The sequence below is a fragment of the Crocodylus porosus genome, unplaced genomic scaffold (genome assembly GCF_001723895.1).
Source record: "Crocodylus porosus isolate Cpor-Errol unplaced genomic scaffold, CroPor_comp1, whole genome shotgun sequence".
Taxonomy (NCBI): Eukaryota; Metazoa; Chordata; order Crocodylia; family Crocodylidae; genus Crocodylus; species Crocodylus porosus.
This window is the reverse complement of record NW_017728951.1, coordinates 29,142,616-29,156,622: the sequence shown is the minus strand read 5'-3', so window position 1 is coordinate 29,156,622 and position 14,007 is coordinate 29,142,616. Positions and strand designations below refer to the sequence as shown.

Here is a 14,007-nt window from a genome sequence, read left to right as displayed (position 1 = left end):
AAGTATGTTTTGTCATATTGAAACAAGGTCATAAGCATTTGGCTCTTAGCAAGTTATTGAGAGGAAAGTATTAGTCCCTGGAACATTCTAATTATTATTTTAGGATGGACTATATTACCTTAGTCAAGCTATAATCTCATTTCAAACCTAAATAAGTCCTTCCAAAAATTTCCTCCTCCCTTTTCCTCAAACTTGCTCTATTTCTCTTTCTTATAGCAGGTAACTAAAAATTGCAAAAGACAAAATAAAAGCATTTCCATTTCCAGTATTAGCTCTTCTTTCTGTTACACGTAACTGGCAAATTCCTGTGAAGACACCAAAATTATAAACATGCAGCTTGCCCTCATTCCCACCTAAAAGCATTTTAATATTGATTCTTAGATTAAGTCTTAGAAGAGCAAAAAAGTATAGGAACGAATTGCTTTCTTAATACGTCACCATCCAAGTCCCATCCTGATAAGTATAGTACTCATAGATAAAGCTGCATTATTCTCATAAGCACAGATTAAATAGAAAATTGAATGACTGACATAAAAGAACATGATAACTCAGTTTTGCGCAATAAGCCAAACCAAAAGACAAATACAAAGATAAGTCTCAGCAAAAGAAATATCAACAAGCCTCACTGAAACAGATGAGACTGTAGAAGAAAAGCAGGTAAAGCAGGTTTGCAATGATTTAGAGAAGCCATCAAGTCTCTTGAAAAGACTGCTACTGGAAACAACAGAGCCTGTATTGTGCTTTTGCTGGGATACTGTGCTCCAAGACTGATGATTTGAAACAGATCTGATTAGTTTTGAAAACAGAGGCTGATTCTCAGAAGGTCTGTTACAGAATGCCAGCTATGGAGGGTAGTGTCTGTTTTGAATATCTAGACTATGTAGAAACTAATTTAAATACTTAAATATAGAAAGTATATTAGAAGTAGGGGTAGACTGTACTGACTTCAATGTATGTAATGCGCACAACGTACTCAAGAACAGTGACGCTTATCCAGGGTGTGGCATCCAGGGGTGCCATAAAGTCCTTTCAAGAGTGATGCGGGGTTAGGTGCAATATTAGCACTGTTTGGAAGTGTGATAACACCTACACGAGTGATTCTCAGCCATGGTGCCCAGCGCTCTGGGGTGGGATGCTTCGAGATCCTTTCAGGAGTGTTATGGGGTGTCACCCAATGTTAGCACTGTTAGGTGTGCAAACATGATTCATAAGATAAACCCAGAGATTTCAAATAAGAATTCATGTTGTTAAAACATTCTGGTCTGTTGTGGTCTTTCTGAATTCTTTGCAACAGAAGATCTGCTCTATTATTTTTTGTAGTCAAAAAACATATGAAAACTAAGAGCTGGCATTTTCTGAGGGGCATCTTGAGTTGAACAAGGAGCCTAGTTGTATTGGTTCACTTTGAGAACCTCTGACATATACAATTCATAAGATAAAAGCAGAGATTTCAAATAAGAATCCGAAGTGTCAAAAACATTCTGACTTGTGGGCTTCCTGGGTTCTTTGCAATGGAAGAATTGCTGTTATCGTTCCTTAGTCAAAAATTGAGTGAAAGATAAGATTTGGCATTTTTTGAGGAGTACCTTGAGTCTTATGCTGCCTTAGAGGATCAGGTCATTGGCAGAGGTAGGTTAGTGGTGATAAGAACTAGATAACTTTGCCATATAGCTGAAAAGAGACTAGTGGAATGTAAATACCAACACCAGTAACTGAAGTTGAGATGTACTATCCTATGCACATCCGCACTGTGGGTATTGATATACCTCAAGCATTTCATTGGAAACTTATCTTTGAATTACCTGTAGTTATGCTCTTCCTCCTGTCTTATGCCATAAGTATAAAAAGTGATGTGCACTTCCTCACTTTCCACCATTGAGCTATGGTGTCATGTATAGTGTGCAGCTCCAAGGAAGACAGAAAGGAGGTTGGGATGTGGATGTGCATATGGGCAATACATCTCAAGGGACTCCAGTTACTTGGAAGTAATTTTTCTCTCATGTAAGCCATATGTGCATCATCACTGCGAAGACTTTCCCTATGCCTAAAGAAGGGTATTTGTGCTGGAAAGCTTGCAAAGAACAGTTTTCCCAACTACTTAGTTGGTCTAATAAAAGATATCACATCGACCCAAAGAACCTTGTCATCACTGTGAGGTATTCCAAAGCACAACCCACATAGCTAAAGAGGTGTATTGCAGTATCTCAAGTGAACAGTAGCTGAAAATACTCTCACCAACCCAGCACCTGCCCAGGAAGCTTCTGCAATTCTGCACTGCTTGGTAAAGGTTCGTATCAAGCTTTAAGCGCTGCTGCAAATGCACAAGTTGTGGAAATATTGCACAGGGAGGTTGTGAATATTGTTGGGCCAGACCGCAGGCAGGAGTTCCACCTTACTGATCTGACAGAGTCCTGGGGTCCATCACTGATGTCAGGAGATCCACAAGAGTAGTCCAATGTTATTTTCACGAAGCAGGGGTCAACACTCTCACCTTACAGACTACTGGTGGGAAGACATGTGGCCTGAAAGGCATATTGGAGGATTTCCAACTACAGGATGAGGAAGGAATTGGGCAGGAAGAGCCTGGGCAGAGGTCCTTCTGCTCTGAGAAAGGCTGGCACTTATGGTGACACAAGTATCAAATGTTTATGGCCATGTGCAGACAAGCACGGACTCTTTGGGCCACTGCTAGCTGTCCCCAGAGAATGCCCCTGCCATGCACCCTCTGGCGTGCAGCAGGTTACCTCAGATGGGGTAGAGGAGGCTGGCTCTAGCAATTTTACCTAAAGTCCTGGGGGTGAGGAAAGCTGCAGCTGCGGTGCTCCTGCAATGTGGAGCCTGGCTGGCAGCTGGGGTGTGGCTCTGGCTGGCCAGGCTATGGTTTTGGACAGCATGCACTGCTTCCACATGTGCTGCCCTGCTTTTTTTCTGCATGGGTTGTTCTGAACCCGGGATCTCCTGGGGTCACCATGCCTCTCTGCTTCTTCCTCCCCCACAAGCACGGGAAACACCTAAATGTATGGCTTTGCAGTCAGGTCTGTGGCATCACATGCTGCACAACCATGTTTGTCTAGATGTGGCCTATGTGTCCATAACTCTAGTCTGTAAAGGGTCTGGAGAATAGATTCTTGGGATTGTCATAATAATTTTTAACGTATGCTTTCTTTGGAAATTCAGTTTGCAGCCAGGGCAGCATGTAGCTGAAATAAGTCTGGCATGAAAGGTCACAAAACCATGTGACTGAGCCATGTGATCAAGAATCAAGAGGTAAGTTTTATTGCTTGTTAGGTAATCCTTTACCAGCAAGATTAGTTTTTGTAGAGATGGAAGACAGCCCGGTCATGGAGTCTAAAGTAGCACCTGCAGATTGAGTTTGTGCAAGGCAAAAAGGTTCTAGTTGTGTGTGTGCTCACTAACAATCCTGGAACTGCAGGATTTTTGACACTTTGTTAGAAGTGTACCAGCCACTCTAATTGGGGTTAACACTTACCTGAAAATCCAGGGAAACTAGACTCAGTTGGCCTAGGAGGCCCTTTCCAGTCTTACGTGCTTCAGCATGGCTTCCTGCCCTCCAATATGTGTGGACAATTATCACAGAACATAGATGAAGACACTCAGGAACACCAGAATGCCAAATATGCCAAACTAGCAGGGTAATGATAGTGGCCCACTGTCAAGAGGCAAGCAGCTGATGGGGATATGGAAACAGATGTTTTGTCAGCTGAGAGCGGCAAATTAGTCTTCTTCCTGCAGGGCCGGTATAAATGGCTGCTAACCTGACCATTTTGAACTTGGAAATAAAAACAAACTGAGCCTTCTTAAGCTCCAAGGGAACCAATCCAGTCTTGCTTACTCTTTGAATTCAGGAAGCAAAGGGTATGGAGTTCCCTTCCTGAGATGCAACACAGCTTTTTCTGCTGCCCTACTCAAAAGTAACAGGAAGAGTCTTTCCTGCTGGAGCAAAATCTCATAGGAAAGAACCCAGAAAGGGAAATGGTTAAGAAATCTGGAACAGATTCTGAACAGAATTGAATGGTAGAAAGCCAGGGTTGCAGCAAGCACACTGAGGTAATTTGGGTCTGACTGGAAAATAGAAATGGGTTGGGTATTTGTCAAAAGGAGAGAGCAGGGCAGCACTGGAGGAAGACTTACTCACATGAAAGTAATACTTTGTTGCCTGATGCATACTTTGGGGTAGACAATACAGTACCATAAAGTGGAGAAATGTTTCCACTTTATTAATGTGTTTTTGGGCAGATCCAAGAAACAGTATATTAATAGAGGAGGGGATCAGAATGTGGATGGTACCTCAATTTCCTGGAGCTAGCAGGGTAGACTCAAAGTCCTTAAAAGATGCAGTGCTTTAACGGTTTGCATGTTGAAGATTTGGAACTCTTTTAAATAAAAAGTCCACCACAGGATTTTGGACTGCATTAGGAAAGCCTGAGCCATACAACAAGGAATATCAATAACTGTTGTGGCCATGGGCTAAAGCACATTTTTTGGGCCAGAATGCTAGATGATGTCATTTAACCCCTCTGACGTTTGGAGGACATGTCACATTAGGTCCTCGACTCCTCTGAAGTCATCTAGTGCAGTAGGTGGGCAGGCTACCAGAAGTTGGGCATCATAGTCTACCACAGAATTTGAGGTCTCTGGACCTTGATGGACATCACCATTGGTGGCAGCCCCCTGTCTCCCTGCTGGCCCCGTTGCTCCAGCCCGGGAGGAGCCTCTGTGCTCTGGTTTTGGCCTAGGGTGAGCTTGACACCCTTGCTGTAGTGAAAGAGAGAGATAAAAGTGGTCTTATGTGTCAGAAAGGGAACGGGGGGAGGGGGAGAGGGGAACAGAAAGAGATGAAAATTGGCTGGGCTTCTGTAGATCACTCAGCCTTCAACCTGGATCCACACAATCCTCTTAATATCTGGGAAATGGACAGAATGCTGACTCAGACACCTGACCAAACACCACATACACAGACCTATCCTCAAACTCAGGTGTAGGCTGAACATGGCCTCAGTGGAAGGGGTGAATAGCAAGACTCTGCAAAACAGCACCGTTCCATTTTGACTTGCGTTTCAATGGAACAGCGTTTTGTTTTGAATTTCATTTCTGTTCTGTTTTGTTTGGTCAAAACAGTGATGCTATTTCAATGTTTTGCTCATACGCTATAGTGGGGAAGCTCAAAACAGCTTCTCTCATCTGGCAGGCAGATTAGGGGCTTGCAACCCTGAAGGGCTGTGCCATTCCTCCTGGGGCTGAGAGCCCCCAGTCTGCCTGCCAGAAAAGGGAGGGAAGCTGGGTGCTGCTCCCTGGGACCAGGGGAAGGGAACTGAGCCCAATCACTCAGTTTCCCTCTCCAGCACTACAGTCAGGTTGAGGAAAGGAACTCAGACCAGGTGAGCTGAGTTCCCCTCTCCAGAGGTAAGGTCTAGTGCTCAGAAGGGGAACTTAGTTCAGCTGGGCTGAGTTGCCTTCCCCAGCCCAACTGCAGCACTGGGGAGGGGAACTGCGCTTGGGCTCAGGTCCCTTCCCCTGCTCTGTGATCAGCTTCCTACAGCCCAGCCATGAGAGGTGGGGAGAGAGTCCCAGCTGAGCCACATGGGGCTGCGGAGCTACTGGGAGTGCAGCCCTGGTTCTCCCTTCTCCCACCACCTGACTGCTTCAAAACTTGAAACCTTTTGACTAGCCTCATTTGGTCTCGAAGCCCTTTGTTTCAATTCAAATTTCACTGTTTCATTCAAAATGAGCTGAAGCAGTGCTGAATCGAAACAGCCGGTGAAATTTCGCACTGCCGTAGTGAATAGGAACCCTATGGCCAGGCTGGTAACTAGGAAAACCATGACTACCCCTTCATGCCCTACTTAGGAAGGCCATAATAGCCCTTTTGAGAAACTTGCAAGTCTTTAAGAAGAGCTATAAACAGTGACAAATTATGCTTAGACTATAAACCAGAGGAAAAATAATGAGCCAACCTCTACTGGTGATGCCATAATAACTAGCAGAGAACTGCTTCTAATACTAGACCCCAGAAGAAAGCTGCATTAGGATTGGCTAAGATTAAGAGTATTATTGCTGCAAGCAATACACATTCACTCTCTTTGTACTGCTGGATATTGCAGGTGACAGAGAATATGATGATGGTGGGGAGTAAGAGTGGAAATTCCCTTATATCCAATTTGGACGTGAAAGTGAAAGTCAGAACAACCAGGCTACATGACTGAAGGGATTTGGAGGGGTACCTAGGCCATCTGCCCTTGAATTTTTTAAAATACTGGGTCATCAATGGTGCTGGAAGACGGCATCAAAGCCTTTTTGAACATCAACAGTTTCCTTAAGAGTTGTAAAGTCTGACACTTAAATGGTGAAGCATAATTCCCCAAGAGAACCTTGTCTACAGACTTCCCTTAGTTGCCAGTCAGAGTCACAGCCCATTGCAAGACATTTCAAAGCTGAGAAGATTAAGGGTTCCATGATAAGCCATAGGGGTGTGCAAAGCTTCAGTAGCTAATTCGATTTGGCGGAGATTCGGTGGCCAAATCCCTGAATCCAAATCAAATCAGGAGACCCTTTAATCTCTTCAAATTGATTTGGAAAGATTCGGCGATTCAGGCATAGACCCAGCTGTAAATGTTTTTATACCTTTAGGTACCAGGCAGCTCGTGAATACTGCGATGCTGGGGCGGATGGAGCATCCCACACAAGCACAGGGGGCTCCCCAAGCACACTTGGCAGCAGAACCAGAAGTGGACTTAGAAGCACTTCTGGATCTGCTGGAGAATGCACAGGACCTCTCCCCCTGGCAACTGGTGCCTCCTATGTTGGGGGGGGGGGCGGGGAGTATGCGGGGTCTCCCTGTGACTGATTGCTGAACCAAGGGGCACCAGGGGGGCCCCCCAGCACGCTCCCTGGCAGATCTGGAAGTGGACCAGAACTACTTCCGGTAGTTCTGAGTTCCTCACCGAGCATGTGCCCCCCACCCCCGTGCGCTACTGTGGGACACTCCATCTGCCCCAGCATTGCAACATTCATAAGCTGCACATAGTACCTTGAGATATGTAGAAAAAAACATTTAAAGCTGCATCTATGGCTGAATCAGCATCAATCTTCAGATTCGGCCAAATTGAATCAGGGACAGTGATTTGCATCAACAAATCTAATCACTGTCCCCGATTCAGGCTGTATACAAATTGAATAGGGCCCATTTCACACCCCGCCTTAATAAGCACTGCTGAGGGACATAGGGGCTGTGTCCAGATGAACGCAGGAATATGCTATGTAGTGCTGCAGACCCATCTGTGGCACCACACACAGTACATGCAGGTATTCCCTGTGCTACCTTGCTCCTACCTCAAAAAAACCTATGCCGGAAAAAAATGGGTTCGTACATGTGGTGGCAGTGTGCACCGCCCAAAACCTGAGCCTGGCCAGCCAGGACCATGCTCTGGCTATCAGCCAGGCTTCCTACCATGACTACAGCCCCAGGAAGCCCCTAGGTACAGCTGCTGGGGCCAGCATAATTGCTGGCCCCTGCCTCTGCTACCCCACTCAGTAACATGTCATGTGCCAGTGTGCATGGGATGGGTGTCCCCTTGGGACAAGTATCTGTGTCACAAGGTGTGTGCCTCTGTTATTTGTCCCTGGGGAGGCAAACATCTGTGCTTGTCTAGACATGCCCAGGGAGCCCATCTAAATGTCTCATCCTTGGGTTGGAGGTAGATGCCATGGATTTATCCATGAAATAAATCCAGAGATGTGTTCTGCAGGCTTTTTATGTTCTAGAATAACAAGAAACCTACATATCAAGTTAAACATTTCCTAGGAGTATGAAATTCTCTAAAGCAGTTCAGATATCTGGTGTATTTACTGGATGTGGGCATAGTGCTTTGGCAAAGCAGGGAGACACCCTAACAAGCACACTCCAAAACTAATAAAACTCCTAATCTCTCTATTCAAAGAAGGGGGAAAGAATTCAGGAATAGCCTGCAAGAATGAAGCCCTCAAAATGGAAGTATATGTGGCAAAGAAAAAAGTTAAATTTTAGGCAGAGGGATGCTAAGAGTACCAGACAGTAGCAAATGGGAAAACTGCTAAGAAAGGATCTTCTTTTTCAAAAAAAGAAAATATTGAGAACAATATCAATAAAGAGAAACATCGTTTTAAATGAAAGCATTTACACCAAGCATGTAGGCTGTCAGCATGAGCAAAAAATAGTGTTCTGTCCCTAGCCAGGGTGGTTGAGAGGAATTAAGGAATAGGCAATATGCATTACACCTTTTATTTCCCTGGCACAGGGCTACTATTAAGACAAGACTATAAATGCTCAAAGGCAGATGTACACCCACAGTGAGGATGTGTACCATGGATTATTATTCAAAAGACAATGGTAAAATGTACCTGTGTTGGGCCATATACTGACACATGCCTAATTTGCACGGCACACAAAAAATAAGTCAGATTCCCAAGCCAATTAATTTTAAGACTGCCCTAAGAGCAAAGTCAAAAGATATGGATTACTGCAAATCCAATTCAAATTTCTTACATGTCCGAGAGAAAGTTCTTGCACTTAAAAGCTTTCTGTTAAGAATAGTGATCCTAAGGCAGTTGACTCAGATGGAGGTACAGAAATCTCAAATTAAAAGTGCAGTGCTGAAGAAGTTTGGCAGAAGAAATGAAGAAGGGGAGTGGGAAATCCCATGGTGCTTTAAATTTTGCTGAAATGGAACTCAAAACCATGAATAGGGTGCAGTCCATTGAATGTTCATACATTACAAACTTCTGCTTAAACTAATAAGAATTACACCCCCCAAAAAATCCTCTGGCGTTAAAATTAATTTACCTGGTTGGTGAAAGGTTTCACGACGCTGATACTCATTTTCTGTTAGCGGTTAGAATTAACTTCAAGCTTCTAGCACCAAAAATTGAATCAAGTTGAAATTGCTTTCTGTTTTATTTATTTTCATGGTTTTTTTCCCTAGAACCCCAAATTCTATTCTAGCTGATGGTGCGGGTTTTTTTTTTTTAGCTTTTATTACAAGTTTCGCATCTTGAAATTATGTACATTTTAAGAAAGTTAGACAAAAGATACAACCACTACTATTCAGTCAGAGAGGTGTCTGTTTTAGGTGATGAGGTTCCAATTTCACTAAAAGCAAGGATTGTTTTTTGTGTATAGAGGAACTGGTCTCCAAATATACTTTAACAAATACACACTATTTTGTAAATATAAAGACTCAAAACACAGCAGTAGAAACTAGTCTTATAATAGAGACAAGTTTTCTTTAACATGGAAATTTGTATTTTTCTAATTTGTAAAAGAAAAAATATTGGTCCACAAAAAGGGAAGTGGGTACATATACAAGTTTATGCAGAACAAATACTTTCTTCTTATTCAGTTCCAGTTGTAGCGATCTCTTGAAGGTAAATCATAATGCATTCCTTCCTCCTCTTCAGGTCCATAATCTAATGGCAAACCATAATTGTAATCAACTGTCACAACAGGTAATCTTTTGCCTTGTTCCATTTCTCTGCTGGTTTCACCATGAAAAGGTTTTCTTTCATAGTCTGTTGAAGTATCTTTCTGGTGTATGGATGAGGAAGGATTCATTGTGCGTGAAGAATATGGTGCAAATCGATTTTTCCCACCTCTGTTAAATTCTTCTGAAGGATGTAGTTTCCTACTGTCTTCAGGACAGGTAGGTCTATTACTGCAATGAAACACAAGTGTCAACAACAAAATCAACAGGGCTGTGTGGTACTCCATAGCGAGCGGTATGCTGCCACATTTTACTGTTCATTTACCACAGGTTAACGTTAAGCACACAGGCAGTTATCACAGAGTAGATACCATGCTGTATAACCCTGTGCTTATTTAGGCTGTGGTGAATTATTTGTGCATCCATACCCTAAGAAGTGGATATGAGCATTTCTACAAGACAAGTATTAGCATCTAGCAACCCACATGCTAGATTAAATTTTTTAATCCTCTACAAAAGGTGAGGGTTTACAAACCACCTGGTGATATATAGAGCAGTGAACAGATGTACAAAGCTGCTGAGGTGCTCCAGCTGTTTGTCACAGCTTTTATTTGAAAGGCTTGTCCTTAATTCGGCAACCTGTTGTGAACCACCCAGATGCGAACGATCCAGGATTTACTGTACGTGAGCTTTATATAGAGATATAGATATGTGCACATTTCCTGTTTAGCATGCTGTTTACGTAATTATCTTGTTCACAATTTTTAATCAGTAAACAAGATCAGGGTCATGCATTAATTTTTTCCTATATTATCTCTCAAATCTTTTACCTTATCCATATGCAACTAAATTTACCAAAATACACTTAGCCCTTCTCCCAGACTCAATTTCCATATCCTGTTTTATTTTCCTTGAACTACATTTGCTATCTGCTGATCAAATTACCTAAATTTCTTAAAGGCTGTTTTAGAGCGTGGATACATTCAGTTTCTACCTCTACTATTCATGGTTATACATCTCCCTGACACTAAAAAAGTAACAGTATAAGTGGGTTATCTAGCTTGCTGGCCTGTGCATACGGGCTTTTGCTCTCAGAGAAGCCCCTCGGCCAGTCCTCTCAGTAACTCACTCCCTGAGCCACAAACACACCAACAAATAAACAAGACAAAACCTTCCTGCTCTCAGGCACTTGAAGACCTTTGGCCCTCACTCCCAGCACAGTAACCTGGCCACTTGTAGCAAACAGCTGAATCCATAGCTTGTTTCTTTCTCCCCCTGTTTACTCTTCTGGGAGCTTTTGAAAGATCTTAGCAGGACACTCACTCCCTCTCTATCCAAGTGCCCTGCAGCTGGCCTCTCCCAACAGGGCTGCCTGTTCCTTCTTGAAGGGATAGACTTTCTTGATGCTTGTAACAGGGCAAACACAATGTAGCAGTTCAAAACACTGAAAAACACCAGCACCATCTGCATTAGACCACAGGACAGGGAGCACCAGGGGTGGGCAACTATTTCACCTGGGGGGCTGCTTAATGAGTTCCCGTGAGCTGCCAAAGGCAGTAAGGGTTACCCTGCTGCTTGGCAGGTGCCCTGCCTCCTGGTCGCCATCTTGGGACTGGAAGTCTCACCCCCTAACCCCTGACCTTTGCTACCAGAAGTCCCCCCATTGCCCCCGGAAGTACTCATTTTGGGGGAGGAGAGTTGCCATCTGGCGCAGAAATAAACCCCACCAAATCATATACTAAAAGCCAACCACCTATTATAATGTATTTTAACTTAATTACAAAAAACATTTTTGTCACAATTTGTGTTTGTGTGGGGCATAGTTGGGGGTGGGTGTGAGGGAGGGTGGGGGGCCATGAGGACCCCTTGTACATACTCCCCCCTGGCACACAGCCCCCACCACCAGCAGCAGCAGGTGGTGGGCCCTCAGGGTGCTCGTGATCCATGCAGGTGCTACTGTCTGGCAGCTCATGGCTCCAGCCAAAGCTGCACATGGCAGCAAGGAACACAGCATACCTGACCTACTACCTCTATCGCATGGGGCTCTCTGTGGTGCAAATGCAGCTTTTGGCACTCGTGCACCACCAGGGGAAGCCCTGTGCGATGGAGGTGGCTTCCTTCCCCTCCACGTGCAGCTGCCAGGACTGCATCAAAGTGGTGGGGAACCCTGCCCTCTGCTTTCGTGGCAGCACGAAAGAGAGCCGGCTCCATCATACAGGGTTTCCCCTGGTGACACATGTGACTGCCAGGAGCTGCATGTGCGCCACGTGGAGCCCCGTGCAAGTGAAGAAGGCCAGGCAGACTGTGCTACTTGCTGCCAAGTGCAGCTCTGGCTGGAACCACCCCCTGCCAAGCAGCAGCGCCTGCGCAGGCCATGAGTGCTCCTGCCTGCTGCTGCCGCCACCAGCAAGGGCTGTGCACCATGGTAGGGGAGTGTGTGGGTGGGGTTCCCACAGCCTTTCATCCTCCCTTACACCCATACCCTGCCCACCTTAGCTCCAAGCTTTCAGTCCAAAGCTTCCTGCCCCTGCCAGAGCCTCCCCAGCACCCATCGCTTCCCCACCTGGTGCCCAGGGTGAGCACTGCAGCAGGGACAGAAGGAGCAGCTGCTGGACACTGGAGAAACCAAGCAGGTCCCCCAACAGCTCCACAGGGCACAGTGACAGCAGCAGCCCTGCCCAGACGCTGTGCAATGGCTTGGCCACAGCCCTTCCACATACCAGGATGGGAGCGAAGTGCGGCTGGACAGGGTGTGCCATATTTTGTCCATCCCTGGGAAACACTAACGTATAAACCTAACCTTTTGGAATACCATTTGATCATTCTTTATAATTTTTTTCAGTAGTCTCTCCTGTGTACTTTGAGAACTTGCATTATAATCCACTAAATCAGGGGTAGGCAACTCCCAGCACAGATGCCAGAATGTGGCACTCAAACGCAATTTGCTTGGCACACACGCCTCGGGGCAGATGGCAGGGGTGGGGCTGGGGCTGCACAGCCACTACAAGGATCCGTGTGGCTCCCTCACCATCTGCCCCTGACACACCAACATCTTACAACTCAAGGATGCAAGTGTTTCTGGCACTCTGCCCAAAAATGTTGCCAACCTCTGCTCTAAGTGTATATGGAAATAATTTCACTCATGAGTAACTATCAGAGGCAGGTGTTAATTAGATTAGGTCTGAACAAAAGTTATGGAGGGACAATGAAACCAGACTTAAATAGCTGGGATACTTAGGACAATAGTTCTATAAATGTGGTTGTTGGGAAGCTCGCATTCTTTTTAATTGTGATTTTTGGTTTGGATATAACCACAAATAAAGGTCTCTAAAGAGTTTCTAAAATTTTTAGAAGGCCTGATCCAACTCCCATAAAAAAAGTTAAATTTCTGTTGACTTTTCTAATAGTAGGGTTATACCCTTAGTATTTTGATTTCTGGGCAACTCTACCGCAGAACTAAAATCATACATTTCCAATGGTTTTATTTTGCTTAAAAATGAATTTATGGTGCAAGAAATGTCAAACAATTGCTAATAAAAATAGTCCACACCGAGAATCAGCATAATGAAATAAACAGAACTTTCTTTATGGAACAGTCAAGACTTTTTTGGCCTTTAAATCTGATGCCCATCATAAAAAAAATTAGAAATCTAGCACAAGACAATTTACATGAATTTATGTTTTTAGAGAGAATGATTTATTAACCAGAAATATTAGGAACAACAATTGCCCTATGATACCCAATACCAGAATCAGCAGTAAGTGCCATAACTGCTTGTGGGCTGAGGGTCAGGATATTTAGTTAGCTCACGTATTTTAAATTCTGGCAGCGAATACACTGCTTTATAAAAACCTTTTCTGTTATGAGATACAATTATATGCAAGCATGAGCTTCAAAATACCTTTCTACTATAAACTACAATCAACTAAAAACATTAACAGCAAGTTTACCTGATATAGAAAATCTATATTTCATGATCTTCATAGCAGAGGGATAATAGGTTAAAAAGCCTGCAGATTGATATGAAATACATGAACTATAAAATTTACCTGTAACATCTACTGAAATCATCATCTGATCCATAATCTCTGTGACGTGAAGGAGAAGAAGAAAAATGAGGTTCTTGTACATTTTCATAGGATGAAAAAGCTTGATTTCTGGGAAAACACACAAAAGAATTACAGGCTAAAGGAGAAAAAGACTATGTGTTTACAAGATATAAATTTCAAATTTAATTAGCTGGTAAAAGTTGATATACATTTAATAAATATGTAACCCAAACTAGTTAGTATGGGAGGAATTCTCTTAGCTGTTCAAGTATGTATAATTATATTCACTAACAATGTCTAAATTTTAAACCCTATGAATAACAATCTAATATCTGAATTGCTCTCGAGGTCTCTAAACCTATCACCTGGACAACGGAGAAGAGATTGATGTCATATCTTGACTTCAAAAAAGCCTTTGATCTGGTATCCCATGATCACCTCTTGGCCAAACTGGCCAGTTGTGGCCTTGGCTCCACCACGA

At 43.8% G+C, this 14,007-nt stretch overlaps 1 protein-coding gene across 2 annotated transcripts in view; it reads right to left on the bottom strand.

Moving 5' to 3' along the window:
• Nucleotides 1-9,023: 9,023 nt before the first annotated feature.
• The window catches only part of DUSP11 (dual specificity phosphatase 11), a 44,164-nt gene continuing 39,180 nt past the window's right edge, over nucleotides 9,024-14,007 (bottom strand). For both annotated transcript variants that reach the window (XM_019555901.1, XM_019555902.1), the window contains exons 11-12: nucleotides 13,527-13,634; nucleotides 9,024-9,707 (exon numbers count right to left, since the gene is read on the bottom strand). In XM_019555901.1, the coding sequence (XP_019411446.1) occupies nucleotides 9,392-9,707; nucleotides 13,527-13,634 (424 nt within the window). In that variant the 3' untranslated portion in view covers nucleotides 9,024-9,391. The remainder of the gene's footprint in view (nucleotides 9,708-13,526; nucleotides 13,635-14,007) is intronic.